Genomic DNA, 17,824 nt, shown 5'->3' with positions numbered 1-17,824 from the left:
TATATATTTGTATTCCAAGTAGTTCTTGTTGTTGTCTTGAGCTCCAGGTAGTCTATGAAATAGAGTCAAGGTCGATGGATCAACCTCCTTAATAGAGGCAGATATTTGAAAATAAGCAAGTTGTGAGACTCCTTCTTGGTATATGTTTGTATTTTAAGTAGTTATTTTCATTGTCGTGAGCTCCGTAATGAAGGCAAGGCAAAATACGTGAATGGAATCTGTATTTTTTTTTGTCGAAGAGACGTACAAACTTATTAACAGGTAATAATAAATGATTCATAATAAGCTACAGGCAGTGAAAGTTATTTCATGAAAATCTTTATTGTTTGCGGCAAATGGGTCGAAAACGTGATAAAATCGGGTTAGTCAAAATCAGGGGTAGTCAAAATCTAAGAGTGACAAAATCGGGTCAACCTCATCTGAGTGAATATACGCATTCCTAGTACAGTAGCCGTTCGACAACTGCAAAATGTTTACTTTTCTGTTATCGAATGCCGTTCGATAACTGCAACGCCTTCTAGACGTCAAACGGTTGTCAATCGAACGTCAAATACAAGAAAAGTGCATCTAAATGTGCAGCGCAATGCAGCTGTCATTGAGTCCGACATCGGTTTGAAGTTTAGCAGTTATCGAACGTCTGCTGTAGTTTTTGTTTTTGCCATGGTACTAGGAAGTCTATGAACTCCATATAGGAATGATCTGTAGATCAACCCACGAACGGAAGGCTATTGATATATGTTTGCATTTCAAGTAGTTCAAGTTGTTGTCATTAGCTCTGGGCAGTTATTGAAGAATAAACAAAATGTGAAACCTCATCTTGATATATTAGCATTCCAAGTAGTTATTGTTGTCTTGATGTTGTTGGTTCCAGGTAGTATACAAACTTCATTGATATCACTAATATGAAGTCTATGCTTTGAAATGCAAAATGTAAATAAATTGGAACGATACAACTTCACGCCGAGAACGTGAGGGAAAAAACGGGCTAATATCGCAAAGACCATGTACCATATTAAAATTAGATTAAGGCCACTCCTCACGGAATCCAAGTTTCAAAGTGCTCGCGTTTTCGGGGGCACACCAATCGATACGGAGGCGGCGCACAACTGTCATTTTCGGTTGATTTAGCTTTGCTGCGTCGCAGCATGCGTGAAATAATAAAAATGACAGTTGTGCGTTGCTTCCGTATCGAGTGGTGTGCCCCCGAAAACGCGAGCACTTTGAAACTTGGATTCCGTCAGGAGTGACCTTAAAGACCCTCTAGATATTCGTGTAAGCCTAGAAGTCTAACTCCATAAATTTCTAGGATGACCATTAGCATATGCCATGAACGCATTTTATTCATGGGCCCCAAAGGCAAGTACCAAATTTAAAACAGGCTGATATATCTCTGGTGTAGATCCTAATGCCTTACTTCAGGGTTTTCCTGGATGACCATGAACATTTAAAATGGGTGCATTCTATTCTACGTACTATAAAAGGCATGTATAACTATTCAACTAGGCCGAAGGAACTCTGGTTACGCGTGAAGTTCTTGCTGATTGTTCAAGTGTTCTCTTGGATACCCATGAACATATGCAATGAAAGCGGTATATTCTATGTACCAAAAAGGGCATATGCCACTTTTGAAACAATCCGAAAGGTTACGTGTGAAGATCCTGAGGCCTATTTTAGCATTTTCTTGGAAGACCATAAACATATGCAATGGACGTATTCTATTCTATGTACCACAAAGGGCATGTACCACTTTTGAAATAAGCCAAAAGATGTCTGGGTACCCATGCAGATTTAAAGTCCTATTCCAGGGTTTTCTTGGATGACTATGAACCTATGCAATGGACGCAATCTATTCTATGTACCACAAAGGGCATGTAACACTTTTGAAAAAATCTGAAAGATCTTTAGTTACGCGTGTAGATCTTAAGGCCTTTTCCAGGGTTTTCTTGGATGACCATGAACATATGCAATAAAGGCGTTCTATTCTATGTACCACAAAGGGCATGTACCAGTTTTGAAACAATCTAAAAGATCTCTGGTTACGCGTGTAGACCTGAAGGCCTTTTCCAGGGTTTTCTTGGATGACCATGAACATATGCAATGAAGGCGCCAGAGGACTTATCCGAGAGATTTCTTCGATAGCGCAGAACATATGTAGTGATCACATTTGATTTTGTGCTATACACGCATCGACCCAAAACATCTTTCCCTCGTAAATCAGCACTAGCAATAAAATGCATATTATGTTTTGTTACAACCGAATAGGTCAGGTCCGCATGAGCGCGAACGATGGCCTCGGTGCAACATGCGTAAGCAGTTTGCATCGAGGCACTCGAGTGCGCCACATGTTTTGCTGATTGGCTAAGGATCAAGTTTCAACCCAAAAAGCTATAACCGAAATATTGTCACCGCCGTCCCAGGCGTCTATCCCTTTCTAGCACAGTATGTAAATTGTAACCGATTGATTGGAAAATTTAATAAAAAGGAACCCAGGTTCCAAACCCAGAACATTCTGGTTCTGACCACAAGACTATGTGTTTCAATGCATTTCGATGCATACCGAAACTACTTTAGCAATCTGAATTTCAGACACTGCTAACCATAGGCTATGTTGCGCAAAGAGCATGTACCACGTTTAAGACAAGTCCATAGACCCTTGGTTACGAGTGTAGACATTAAGGCCTTACTCCAGAAATTTCTTGGATGACTCGGAACATATACTGTGAACGCATTCTATGCTAAGTACCACAAAGAGCATGTACCGTGTTTGAATTTGCATAATAGGCCTTTGGGTACGCGAGTAGATCTTTAGGCTTTACTCCAGGGATTTCTCGGATGACTAAGACTTCATTTCAGGGATTTTTTCATTACCCGAAGCATATACTGTAAACACCTTCAATTCTAAGAAGCGCAAAAAGCTTGTAGCATATTTGAAACTGGCTGAATGGCCTTTGGTTACGCGTGTAGACTCTTAAGCCTTACTTCAAAGATTTCTTGTATAACCATGGGCATAAGCTGTAAACCTTGACAATAGGTAAAAAGTATATGAGTTTCTGTTTCCAAAACTGTCAAAATTATCCAAATCGGTTGAAAATTGTTGAAGTTATGAGAATATCAATTTAGTGGAACACGGGTACCCTGTCGGCCATCGACGTGTGTTTTTTTTGTTGGCCGCATAAGGGTTAAATAGCTCTCCTGGTAGTTGGTCAACTCCAGGGGCTTTGTTGTTCTTCAGCCGGCCAATCTCCTCCTGGATTTCCTGGAGATCCGGAGCCGGTAAAATTATGTCCTGCGCGCGTTCTCCCAGGTCCATCACCATACCGCCATCTTCATCTGCCACATCGCCATTCAGGTGCTTTTCGTAGTGCTGCCGCCACCTTTGGATCACCTCACGCTCGTTGGTACGAAGGTTTCCGTTTATGTCCTTACACATATCAGGCTGTGGCACGTGGCCCTTACGTGAACGGTTCAACTTCTCATAGAACTTTCGTGTGTTATTAGCGCGGTACAGTTGCTCCGTCTCTTCACGGTCTCGATCTTCCTGCTGACGCTTTTTCCTCCGGAAAATCGAATTTTGTCTGTTCCGTGCCTGTTTATATCGTGCCTCGTTCGCCCTCGTGTGATGTTGCAGCAATCTCGCTCATGCTGCATTCTTCTCTTCTACTAACTGCTCACATTCGCCGTCATACCAGTCGTTTCTCTGATCCGGGGGCACCGTGCCAAGTGCAGCCGTTGCGGTGCACCAATGGCGGATCGAATATCTCTCCAGCCATCTTCAAGAGACAGCTGCTCTTCCGTTGGGAGTGCCACTTCCAGCTGCTGCGCGTATTCTTGGGCTAGTCTACCGTCTTGTAGCCGCCCAATGTTAAGCAAATAATACAGCATCCATCGTATGTCTGCTTCAGCTGTGCATAGAACGCTTCTTTCTCGTCGTCGGGTCTCCCTTCGTATGGGCAGTGCACGTTGATGATACTATAGTAGAAGAAACGGCCTTTTATCCTCAGCTTGCTCATCCTTGCGTTGATTGGCTGCCACCCAATCACGCGTTGGCGCATCTTATCCAGCACTATGAAGCCGGTTCCCAGCTCGTTGGTGGTGCCACAGCTTTGGTAGAAGGTAGCCGCTCGATGCCCGCTTTTCCACACTTTCTGTCCTGTCCAGCAAATCTCCTGCATCGTAGATCATCCTGTCGCAACCTGCGAAACCTAGCGACTTGCAGTTTCATGTTCCAAGCTTCCAATCGTGATCCTTTATTCGTCGCCTAGGTCTTTGCCGATTATATCGAGTCGCATTATCTCTTATATTGTTCGTAATTATTGGTTTTCCAGGCGGCTTATTGGGCCTGCGCAAACCTCGTCGGAGGGCCGTCGTGTCAGGGCTGTTTAGCGTCCCACCTAACACCAGAACTTGGGCTTGTGCGCTTTGAGAGGCACACGGTTGCTTTGGTGGGGCCTACTTGCGGATACATGCAGCTTTTTATAGGAATTTAACAGGGCCCACTGTCCCAGGGCCCACCCACTCGCAGATGGCCTGGGGAGGGATCGTCAAGTCCTTAGACATAGTCCCTGCTGCCCCACCGCGTGGCTTTATCGAAATTAATTTATTTCCTTCGTAGATTCCTGCTGGTATTCTACCGGAAGCTCTTGAAGTAAATCCGCCAAAATACCTTTAAAAATTTTCCTGTAGTTCAGATATTTCAAAGGTACGATATTTCACCGTGAATTTACATATCTGCGGATTTTTTAAAATTTTAAACGGATCTTCGTTCAGAATGTCCAGCAGTTTTTCCTCAAGGAATTTCTACTGAAATTCTCCCTGGAGTTCCTCCAGAAATTCTTCCAAGACCTTTCATAAATTACTGCGAGGACTCTCCAGAAATTTCAACTGAACTCTCTTTAAATCTCACATAGAGTTTCTGACGCAACACTCACCCATCCCCGGGAATTTTCTCTGAAATACTTAGGTATACTTATGGAAATTCAATTGCGAGTTCCGAGTAATTCCTCTGGAAATTATATATTTGAAGCTCTCCCGGCAATCCCCATCCCCACAAAAACATTTACAGAAATTCCTTCCCAAAATTGTCTATATTTTTTTTCCTGGTACTTCCACCCGAATTTCGCCCCTGAAAATTCTTCCACAAATACTCCTGCCTTCACTATTTCGAGTTTCTATCACTATCTCGAGTTTCTACAGGAGTTTCCGCGGAAATTACTTCAAGAACACTTCTATTAATTCCTCTAGAGATTCTCCAATAAATTGCTTCAGAAATTTGTTTTGAAATTCCCTCAGAAACTCCTTAAGGTATATTCCAAAATTCTTCAGGAATTGACACGCCGGAAACTATAATGAACATATCTGCTTAAGCAATGAAAAAAATCCGTACTCGTCGTACTCTAATTAAGTAAGCATTTTTCTTGGGGATTTCATTTCATTTAACTTTATTACTGGCCGTGTAATGAAAAACACAATAAATTGCGTTCCGGAGATATTTCCGAATTACCGTTTTCCGCAAAGTACCTCCCTTGGATAAAAAATAAAAATCGAAAAATATATATATTTTTTTCGTTTGGAGCAAAAATGTTTAGCAAAGAATGCAAACAAATGGGAATTGTTGAAAATTATGGGATCTATTGCCCTAAAGTGTTATTTTCACCTATCTTATGTACTTTTCTTAGTACATTTTATGATGCACGAGAAAGACATCATCGCCGCTAGGGGGATTAATATGAGTTTTTGTTTATATGGAACGTAAGAAAATGGAAGACCCCTCTTCCCCTTAGTATCTTTTACTCAAATTTTGAGTTGAAAATGATTCGCATTCGACTCAATTTTGAGTAGTTCATTTTTAGCGTGCATCGACGTGATAAAAAAAATTCGACGGCGTGAAAAATTTCCATGTGGCGGCACGCCGATTCATTTTTGACGGTGGCGGTGGTGCACAGATCTGGTAATGGTATGCATTCATTTCCATTATTTTTCTGCCGGCGGGCCATAAACAGTTTGTAATGAGGTCTATTTTTTTGATTTTATGACTTTTCTGCTATCTCAAGATCGAAACAGCCAAAACGTTTGTTAACAATTTCTTCACCTCTGCTACAAAATGTATATGTGAAAGAAAGTGTGCCCACGTTAACAGGTACACTTGAGAAAAGTTTTTTATCATAAAATATTAACTTATTGAAATGTTCGGAGACGAGCCAGCCTCGGGCTGAAAGTCTCTTTAATAAAGAAATAAAAAAAAAACTTATTGAAATTCGTTGAGCTTATATCAACATAAAAAGTTAATTATTCAACAGAGCATTACTCAGTTTCGTTTTGTACACAATTTTACTTTGTCTAACTATCGAATTTTATGATTCTCGACATTCACTAATATTCGCTCATGCATTTTGATCACTTACTTATGAACTTCACAACAGTCGCTTACGTTTTGGCGATGACATATACATATAGCGCAAACTATAACGCCGAAAACATTTTAAAGAGAATTTAGGTTGGAGAAAGAGCAGGCTCGTCGAGTACATGATTTTTTACCTTCGCTTATCATATTTGTGTGCATTACCTCGTGTATATCGTTGAAACGTCAAATTTGTAGTACAAAAATATCGACCTTAAGGTTTAAAATGTTGTTTAGTGCAACCTGAAAATCTATTCTGTGAATTTTATGATGATTAAGGACATTGTTTATGCAGTATATAAGATGGCCGCTAATACTGATCGATTACTGAAATAGCATGGCCAATTAATTCTTTATAAACAATTCTATGCATCTGATCTTTATTTTGAAGCACAATTAGGCTATCAATATCATAATAGATCTGTCACCAATGTCCCATACTGAAGGAATGCCGTATGCCGTGCTTTTTCGAAATTCCGTCGAACAGGATAATTGTGAAAAAAATAGGTTAAATACGGAAACCTTGATAAATGGTATATTTGTTCATCAGAAGAAGAACAAATTCAGTAGAAACATTTCCTAAACATTCACATACATTTTCTTGACTGATAAGGCCGACCAATATAAAATTTATTTTATGTCCGACAGCCTTGGAAGGTACGAGGGGGGGAATAAAAAAATAACCAGGAAACGAAAAAAAGTCCAAAATGCAATTATTTCGTGGAAAATTTGAAATATTAATGGAAGATGATAGCAAAGAACGTTTATAGAATACAAAGAATATGAATATTTGTAACATTTTTTTTCCTGTAGTGAATTTAACACAAATTTTATATAAATGAAAAAATACTGAAACTTATTTCTGAAGAAATTTTGTTTTTCTTTTCGGAAAAGACTTCCCGGGCTACATATACGGAATACATAGGTAAAGTCTAAAGTAGAATCGGTGGAGCACGTCATATCAGCATGCCCACGTTCCTAAAATTATTAGAATGCCATGCTTGTTAGCGGCATAGATACGACCTCGGACAAACCCATAGACAGGATGCAGGACGCTAAATTCACCCATGCAAGAAACACGCACGGTGTGCTACGGGGTCATTGTGGCTTCCCAAGCCCCACACGATGTCTTGTCAGGTGTCTGGTTGCAGATTTTCCTTTAAATGCCTTACTTAAAGCAAAGGTACGATACACTGAAAACCACCTTGCTTTTTGAGAGTTATAGTTTCACTTGTTTTACGAAAAATAAAACATTCTTCCAAATAAGTTCAAAAATAAACTCTATGATTTTGTGAAAATAACGATGGGTATTGTTACATTGTTACATAGGCTATACGGCACGGGTTCCTTCTCTCTCCATTCTTGACTTGGGCCCAAGTCTAATTTCTATCGACTTCGTTTGTTTCTCTATTAGGATTCAGGATGCTGCCTCTGCTGCGATGTCCTGCCAGATTCCTATCCAGCTCTTGCTTGCAGATTTCGTCTTCGCTCTTACGGGTGTGAGGCCGTCCATTCACACTATGGAGTTGCTGTTGATATTGGATTTCGATGGCATTGTCGATGGAGCTCAGCATTCCAGTTGTGAGGCTCCCAGGCCCGAGCTGTAAACATAGACATCGGCTGATGCATACTTGCAAATCTATGTGAACTCTGCTAATACGCATCAAGTCTCGCTGGCGTATAACATCACAGATTTCACCTGGGCCGAATGGATCTCCATATTCTATGTTGATCTTGGTCCGCAAGTCGAAGTTGGCTGGCTTTGGTTTTTGACCTTTTCCACTGGTTGCCCGGTTATCGTGGAGTTGGAGTTGTTCATATACAGCGATTTGGTCTTCCTGACGCTGATGAGTGGGAGTGTACGACCAGGTCATTCAGTTTACTCAACATGGTAGAGCGCTGTTGCGTTGGTAGAGCAGTATCATCTGCTGAGTCGAGGTCGTTCGATTGCTCTATGGTGGTGGGATGCTAGAGCGATTACGATGAGCAACAAAAACAGAGATACAAAACATCCATCCTTGCCTCACTCCAGCGACTCCATTGCACAGGATTTTGTCTAAACCTCCCTGGGACGCCCAAAGTTTTTTTTTTGTGATTCAGACGATCGAAGGCTTCTCCGTGGCTATACGTGGCAAACGTGTCTCCAAATGAGCATGACGTCACGATTTCAATGGAAATGTTAAGGGCTGTGACGTCATGCGCGTGCGCACGGTCAAAAAACCGACTCAGCCATGCTTTCGCTCATCTATAGATTCTACTACCTATAATCAAGACAGCTGGTGATAAATTTGATCCGATCGAAAGAAAACTGCAGCTGATGATCCGATAGAGAGAAAACTCCCAAAAAAAACAGATGCTTGTGCAAATGGAGTTTCCATATATGGGATAAATTTACATTATTGTTGCCTTTGATCCACTAGTTTTCAATTTATACATTTATTTGCATCCAATTTGACATTATGTTTTGTTTGTTTTGATATATTCTACAACAAGAGCACTTTTTCCCAACCAAAACCACTTAGTTTTAAGGAAGTTTTATAATGGCATTCTCAAGATCGTTCTTTCTTAATGAAGAGTACCATAAAACTTTCTCAAAACTATTTGGTTTTACTTGGGATAAAGTGCTCTTGCTGGATAAGTTATCAAAATAAACAGTTTAAGATGGACCTGGTGCATATCATAAAACTATTATAAGGTAATTTAGCGTTGAGGTAACTTGGACTAGACGAAAACTATGATAAAACCCTAGAGTTTATGCGAAGCCTTGATAAAACTGCAATAAAACTTGAATAAATCCAAATAGAATTCAAAATGTTACTTGGGTAATCAGTATACTAAATGGAGGGACTCATGAAATTCAATTACCTGCTACAGTATCATGCAAAGCATGACAGTATGATTCTCACATGCTGGCTGCCATCAGAGAATTGTCAACCTTTCCCTATATACGAATTAGGATAAGTCGTCAAAACTTGAAGAAGTTGTTCTAAGTGGTCGAGCCAACGTTTAAGCTGATCAGTTGGACCAGTGATTGACATGTCGCGTCTTTATCTGGCATCCACCAATTTGTCCTTGCTACAATCAAACTTCTTGGAAATGTCGTAGAGGAGGTGATTGTGGCCGGTTGTTGCAGCTTTTCTCCCCTTGCATGGTCGGCTGGGGAGTCCACCGCACCCGCTTCTCCCGTCTGCAGCCAGCAGCGTTTGACTTACTTCTCATGAGCCGCTTTTAGTTGGCAGCACGAAGTTAATACATTATTAGGTGTTTCAATCGACTAAAATAAAAACTTCCCCTTAATAAATAGAAATTTTCCGTAAAAATAGAAAACTGCCAATAAAAAAATCAGGATATAAGCAACATATAAATATAAAATTTCCACAAATAAAGCAAAATTTCCATTAACAATCAAGAATTTTCCATTCTCACGGGGGTTTCGTAGCGTAGTTGGCTACACGTTCGCCTTATAAGCGAATGGTCATGGGTTCGATTCCCAGCTCCTCCACCTAACCCTCGACAGTCGCCGGATCCGCAGCGCATATGGTGGCGTTTGGGGTACGCGCTGCTGCTGTACGTACGGCTGCCTGATGACGACTGACAACTTGTTCTTCTCGGAGGCATTCTTCCAAAGTTACCCGGATTAAATGGCAACCAAACAAAGCAACGATCATTGGATACACGACATGGACACACGGACACAATGGACTCACGACAAAGATGAACTGGCAACGACAACAATAACGAGTAATGGATATCTAAAAATAGATTCTGTACAGCAGAATACCATAGTAGATCACGGCACAGTAGCGGTTAAGAACACAGAGTGCCTACCAAATAAATCCAAAAAAATCCATTCTCCATTCTTCATGGAAATTTTATTTTAATGCCGTTTCAATCTGCCAAATTCATGGAGGAGAAAAAAGTGTGAGTAGAAGATAGCGGGATCGTGAATCTGGAAGTAAAACCTAGTAGTGGGCGGGACTAGTATTTGGCTTCTCTAGAAATGGATCCGAGAACGGAAACGGTGCCTTTTTGAGTCCGTAATAAACGCAGAGCTAGCATCGCGTTTGATTATCATCTTCTAATTGATGAAATCCGACAACGCATTGCTCGAATTCAGCGGCTGGAGGAGAGGCTTGAGCAATGAATCAACATAAACCGACTAGAAGATCCAGCTGTGAAGGGATCGTTCGTTGAAGAACTTGGAACTCGGCTAGTGCATGTTCAGGAAGCTAGCAGTGTATAGAAGAGAAGTGGGCGGCAAAGAATGCTTTTATCGAAAACGGCGAGAACAACTTGGGCGAGCTGCGCAACCAAACGAAAAGAATGGATTACAGATGTTACCCGGCTGAAAATTTAGGAGGCTGAGAAACGGGATGAACCAGAGGAGTAAATTACGAGTCCCGGGCAGTGGGAGTCGGGCGCTGCTGCAGACAGTCGGGCATAGGTGGACTTCCTGACTGATAAAGAAAGGATGGCTGCAGCACCCGGAGATTATTGCCTCAATTACACATGTGTTGGTTCGAGCACTTTTAATAGCTTCTTCAAGTCTCATCCAGTGTTCTTAGTAGTAGTAGGTCGATCGACGGAGGTGTTCAGCGCTGACCCTATGCTGTCTGTGCGAATGTTGAAGCAACTATTATGCAATATTCACCCCGCATCATTCTGGAGCAGGTCTAAAAGGTATAAGTGTCCCTTTATTTGCTAAATATTCATTGACTACGGAAGGGATTTCTATTGTCTGAATCACAAAATCTGTGTGGCGGCCATTTATGCAAGCGATTTTCAGATAGGGTCGTAGCTTTGTCTGACCTCATTCCGATAGTCGCTGATGAGAGGCAAGAACGCATTTCATATCCACTGGTACTTCTCAACGTAATGGATAAGATCTTGGTGGGTACGATTGACCGTGTACCATACCTTCATACCTTGAGCTGTTTGACGGTTTATTTTTGTGGAACACCTAGACGACTCCGATTTGGCTAATGATCACGAAACGCTATATCAGTACTGCAACGCTCTTTTCTACAGAGTGGGCTCAACCAGCTGACCGTATGCTTCTTTGGGACGTGTCAACGAGAACAGCCCCTCAAGCTTTGAAGTTACCGGACGAACGAAAGATTCTATATCTTGACAGTCTGATATCATCCTAAGTAACATTTCAAGTTTTATAACGCTCTTGAAGGCCATAATTTACCCTTCAAGAGTGTTATAAAACCAGCATAAAATTAAAATGTTACTAGGGATCAGATTGCAAAATTGGGGTCGCTTGGAAGCATCTTCACGAGTTTTCGAAATATTTGGAGTCCCAACCGGATTGGATTGATACACGCACCAAAATTCGAATGTACTACTCTATCGTGGAACGCAGATGATGTTTGAAATTTATAATTCCGACGATAACAGTTGGATACCGTGTGCCGAGCAACCGATAAATACCAAATACCGATACCAATAGATGTTCAAAATCATGGATGGAAATGGGTCGGCCACATATTGCAAGGGATCTTAGACGAAATCTGTGAGCAAAAAAATCTGTAAGTGCTAAAATAAAAACAGTAATACATAATGCTCAAAATAAAATTACCCCCTCAATATGTTTGGAAAATTGAAGGGGGGGGGTTAATTTAACCTCTGCATATGCCACAACAGGATCGGTCTAACAGAAAAAAATATCCTTAATAAAATGGGGTGTACCTATTAATGTGGGATGGGCTGTATTACTCTTTGCTACATAAGCTCTTTCATCCCTCTATTAAAAAATGATGCTTTTCCTGCGGCAATAAAACATGGGTTTTTGGAGAAATAAAGTGGTTTGTACGCTTGACACTGCATCTTGAAGCATTAAAATAACTGTAAACCGCATACGAAAAAAAACGACGTATTTCGGGCTAGAAGATTAATTGCCTCGGCAAAGTTCGAGGTCACTTAAGAAGAGCTTTTAAACATACGTTGCTCAAAAAAAATGAATCTTAATTTTATTATCACCGAGCCATTTGAATTGACTGTAAGCGCATGGGTAATACGCCGAATAGTATAACACATTAGACATCCTCTATCTAAGGTTAACGTATCACACCAATGCAGTTTAATGTACATATATTTGAATATTTGATTGCCGCGTGATCCATCTTGCCACTGAAGTATTTGTACCTTATATGCAAATTCAATTAAGCCTTCATATGGCTAATGTTGACCTTGCCGACACATCGCAATGAGAATAACATTTACAGTCTACCCTCTATGCGACAGTTAGGTACTAATGATATTATTTTATTCGAACCACGTTTCATGCTCTGTCTCAAAAAAAGAAGTCTTTTAATTTCACTTTTGGTATTCGAAGATTTCCATATTCATAAACATGGTCTCAGACAACAAATAGCATTGAGCAGGCAACTCTTCCAATTCATTCAATTGTTCGTATTTTTTAACCCGCAGCTAGATTGAAATAAAGTCGATTCAGTGGCGTAGCCAGGGGGGTGGTTTTGGGCATAAAACCCCCCCCAGAGACAAAATTTTCAGAAGAAATTTTTTTTTTCGAAAAAAAAAATGTTCGGAAAACCCCCCCCAGACCAATTTTCTGGCTACGCCACTGAGTCGATTAAATGTGTTTTTATTTTTTCGAATAGCTTTCTTCCACTCAGTGAGTTGTTTTCCTGCTCATCATCAATTAGATTCAAATGCCCAGCTGGTGTTTTGTGCTGAATATAACGATGCGTAAAATTCCACGAGTCATGTAATAAGTAGGATTGTTTCGCTCCATTATTAATTGATCCGTCGTAATGACAATACCCACGGTTTGAACGAACGATAACCATTTTGCAATCTATGAACGTTCCTGGTATCAACTCACCGATAGAAAAGCTTAGATTATAATGTGGGTCTATAAGTGCTGACATCGTTGCCTGTTATTTGTTTTCTGTAACCGCATTATTGAGAATGATTTTAAGATACGTTGAAACACTCGTTAGTGCTATTCATGCTTAATAGTTTATACACATAGTAATTATTAGTGAAAATAGCGCACGCAAACTTCCTGACGGAGTAATTTTAGACTGACTAAGATACGGCTGCACAACTGTTAACGACTTCCGAGCACTCCAAACAATGAATCAAAAGCAGTAACTAGTTCCCATCTTCTATAGGTACATATGATGTTGATTTCTTTGCAGCTGAAAATCATCCGACAAATAATCTAGACATCTAGAGTGAATATGAATACAATGTTTTAACTTCAATTAGTAATTGAAATTTATATTCCATCAACAGGGCTTGGGGGCGAGATTGTGCCATCGCTCTCATGAACACATCCGATGATGATACTTGTGTGATTTGTTCAATCAAAGCATGATAAGTTTCTATGATTATAAAGCAGCGCAATATTTATTAGTTTTTGGAGGTTTATTCCAATACAACTATTCGTTTTACAGACATCTTGGTCATACTGACATTATCGATGTCGGTTCCGACGTTGAAAGAAGGATGACTCCATCAAGATTCGTTCGTGAGCATTATTTGCATTCAATCGAGTTTCTAAAAGTTTGATTTACAAAAATCTTTACCAATAATAGAACAAAACCAGCAAAACCCGTCATATCTCTGATATTGTGATACGGAATTGCACAAATTAATGAATCAAGCTCTACCTAGAACCTGACATGCAAAAGTAGTTTCATTAAGTTTCATGCTCTGATTGTTATGGCGTTAGACATGCTATGGAGCTGTTTTTGGTTATATGGCGTTTGGTATCTTCATCGTTAGCATTCATCAAGCAATAATTTATGACTGTTTGTTGGGCTTTGTGTCGGTAGCAAACCAACTCAACACAGACAGAATTATTTTTAGTTACAACAGGGTACGCTATTTCTGTCGGGGGTCTAATCCCCACCATGGGCTCGAGAATCATTGAAAGCAAAATTCGTTTGCTATATGTTGTTAAAGATAACTTTTTAATTTGGTTTGGTTATGAGAAAAAATGATGCATTTAGTTTCAACTGGTAGTAGAATTTAAACCTCAAGAGGTAATACCTGACCCTACGATTTAAGTCGATCATTAGCCAATAGCAAATATTATTCGTAATGTTCCTTCACACAGTCACTCATTTATTTTTCCTTTGATAATGAGTTGAATTGCAAAATTTCGCATTTAATTCAAATCGCAATAAGGTCTGTCCATGGCTGTATTCAACGAGAAGTTGCGGAACATTCCACACTGGTGTAGGTGACCGGTGAATTTATGCGATTTTGGAAAATACCTGCAGAAGTAATCAAATTTTAAAGACAAAAATACAGGCCAGATTGAAAGGAAAACGTTCATTACTCACTTGTGAGGAACAGTATGGGGACATGGCGGATAAAAGCCGTAATCGGAATTTGACGTGCGATAAATCGGATTGTGGTTGTCCTTTTGGCTACCGTAGCCTTTGAAGAGATCTGGAGAAATAAAAATGTTATTCAATTCATTCTCTCCTGCTTTGTGAATATCTACACGAAGACCAACAACTCACACGGGCTTTCGAAACGCTTCGGAGTGCTCAAATCTTTGTAGATATCGGATTGGGTGATGTCATGTTGGCTAATATTTTGATTTTCACTATCCATCTCCCACCACATTGAACAACTTTGAAACTCGCAGAGCTACCGTTTGCCTATCTAATCGAGTGTTCCTCGCTACGCCTACTGAAATGGACTGAGGATGGAAACGTTTGGAATGTTCTCTAAAACCTGGCTCTGCAATGTTGATATCCCCAGTCCTTAGTGACAAATAAACATTCAAGCGAAACCCATAGTTACCGCTTGTTGTCTGGTTGAACGCTTTCCCCAAACCCTTTCAAACCCACGCTACCCCTATCGACAAGATTGTCAGCCTGCCCCACTGTGGCAATCTAACGTTGGGATGCCTTTTATTTTTTCACTGATTCGAGCAACACGTTTTGCGACAATATCTTGAAATTATTTGACTAAAAACCAAAACTACATATCTTTTAGTTTGTCGCAAAATATATAAAAAGTACATTAATACGTGTATCAATTGGATGTATCTCAGAACGCATAAAAACTAGTATGTAATATTGCACACAATTCCAATACCCGACTATGTTGTTTAGTGCTTTTAATTATCGAAAAGAAATAATAAATAGATAAATAATCGATTTTCTATCTCTTTTTCTTGCAGGTATTAGGCAGAACGTATTTTGAGTGGTATCTATGAAAGTACCGTAAGTACAAGTAACTGATGTGAATAAATATTTGCAAAGGAAACCAGTAGAGTGTTTTGATCTTCCATTACAACCAAGCTACCGTTTTTGGATCTACTACCTAGTGTTGAATGAATAAATAATTTGTTTTGCCACGTAAGTCAATTGTAGACATTATCCATTATTAACGTTTTTTTTCCTATATTTGTATTAGAAAGAACAGACCTTCCTTAGATACTAAACGGGTTCTCATCTATGCTATAATGAATTTCCGTCGCAGCTCGGTATTGCGCGGTGCACTAAATTATTTACATTCCTTGTTGAATTTACATATTATTTACAACTGGAAATGATCTTCAAACCACTTTAGGTATACTGCTGAGAATAGATCGAAATAACAACTGTTTGTTTATACCTTTCGTATTGTGATAATTATTTGTGCGTAATAAATTTAAGCATTGGCGAGTTCAAACGGGGCACGAGACCTAACGAAGCTGGATTAAAACAAAGAGACGCAGTGTCAAAATTGGAACAGCGCGTTTACTGTCGGTTGTTCCAATCGAGCACAATTTTCTTAAAGGTAGGAGTATTGTGCCACTTGTATAATGCAGACAAGTACTGGTAGTTTTCGTGATCGTCATGTGAAAGCGAAAACAGTTCCATTTTCATTTTGAAGAGACCAGATGAAAATGTAGCCGTCCCCCGGTCACCTGTCACATTACAAGCAGTCATTATGGGAATGTTGCTTTGTTTTGAAATCTAAATTTCTAAATAGGGGGAAAGATGGCTTTGGCAGATTTTATTCTATTATTGGCAGGGTGGTTTTTGTCGACCAAATTTTATGAAATTTGGCCACAATTATCTTTGATATTCAAAGAATGTTTAGGCCATATTTGAGCCTAGTCAGTCATAAAAAAACCCCTGCCAATAATGGAACAAAACCTGCCAAAGCCGTCATTCCCCCTAGTTTTGATAGATCTGTGCAAATAACGATGACTTCTCGATAAAATGATTATATTGTTCCTGATTTTTGAGTTAGAAGTAACATTATTGAAGAAGAAACAGCTTATTTACAATAGTTTGATGCGCTTTCATGAAATAATAATCCTTGAAAATTTTGCGGAATTCCTTTCATTGTTTATGTTTTCTATGGAAGCGGTAGAGAGAGAGGAAAAAAAAATGTTTTGGTAATTCTATCAAGAAATTTCATCAGAAATACAAATCCTTTCGGGCTCTCCTTCGGAAAATCCTTCAAAAATTCGTAATTCCAAATAATAAAAAAAAATCCGCCTGGAATTCATTTAGAAATTCTTCCATGGATTCCTTCAAAAAATTGTTCGGAAATGCCTTTGTAAATTTCTTCAGAGATTTCTTCGGTTGAAGAAATTCTCAGAATTCTCATTTCCCTCAAGAATTTCTTTAGTAAAACCAAAACCTACAATGCAAAGAAAACTCGACTAAAAAAAAAACTCCTCCTAAAAAATGGAAATTGCCAATAAAGAAATCAGGGTATGAGCAATAAATAAATGTAAAATTTCCACAAACAATTAGGAATTTTAGCATAGCATATGTGATTGTACAAATCGTGGGTGGCTATACAATGCTCAATTGAACAATCTACTGTATATTGTCGCAAATTGGTACTTGGGATTAGTACCTTTTCCTATACAGTAGCAGTTGTATACCTGGCCACGTCCTTACAATCATGGAAGGAGGGAAGGAATGTTAGTTCAACATCTACTAGTGAAGATGCAGGGAACCCATACTCCCTTCATAGATGTCTCGGGAAGGAAAATTTGTGTTAGTGGGTAAGGTGAATAACATGGAGCTCTATTCGACAATATAGAGCATTTGTCAATAACAGTATGTATATGCTGAAAAAATATTAAAATATATTCATCAATTTACTTACGAACCGTCCAAAGGAGGACAAAGTAACCTGGATTTTACAAATGTTTCGCATTATATACAAAACACGTTTAACCGCACACATTCACCGAACATTAAAATCAGAACTAAAAACTTGGATTTTACGAATGCTCTAAATCCTACCTGAAACACGTCCGATCACGCACCAATTGTTTACTCACTTGGCCGTGCGAACTATCTGCTTACTGAGCAGATACCAGGTGGGTGTCATCCATATCTCGCACAATGGGCTTCTTTTGCAACCAACATTGCGCGACTGGTCCCCACTGACATTTATGGATCCCAATGGGAATCAAATCAGATG

At 39.6% G+C, this 17,824-nt stretch overlaps 2 protein-coding genes across 3 annotated transcripts in view; one reads left to right on the top strand and one right to left on the bottom strand.

Moving 5' to 3' along the window:
- The window catches only part of LOC134212202 (ATP-binding cassette sub-family G member 1), a 220,071-nt gene that overhangs the window by 53,660 nt on the left and 148,587 nt on the right, over positions 1-17,824 (top strand). The gene's annotated exons all lie outside the window — the stretch shown is intronic.
- Positions 14,481-15,152, bottom strand: LOC134212203 (piercer of microtubule wall 1 protein). The gene is made up of 3 exons (XM_062689851.1): positions 14,902-15,152; positions 14,719-14,827; positions 14,481-14,649 (listed from the first exon to the last, which is right to left on the bottom strand). The coding sequence occupies exons 1-3, from the start codon at positions 15,005-15,007 to the stop codon at positions 14,541-14,543; spliced, it is 324 nt and encodes a 107-aa protein (XP_062545835.1). The 5' UTR covers positions 15,008-15,152; the 3' UTR covers positions 14,481-14,540.

The sequence above is a fragment of the Armigeres subalbatus genome, chromosome 2 (genome assembly GCF_024139115.2).
Source record: "Armigeres subalbatus isolate Guangzhou_Male chromosome 2, GZ_Asu_2, whole genome shotgun sequence".
Taxonomy (NCBI): Eukaryota; Metazoa; Arthropoda; class Insecta; order Diptera; family Culicidae; genus Armigeres; species Armigeres subalbatus.
The sequence above is the reverse complement of the archived record's forward strand: the minus strand, read 5'-3'. Positions and strand labels throughout refer to the sequence as shown.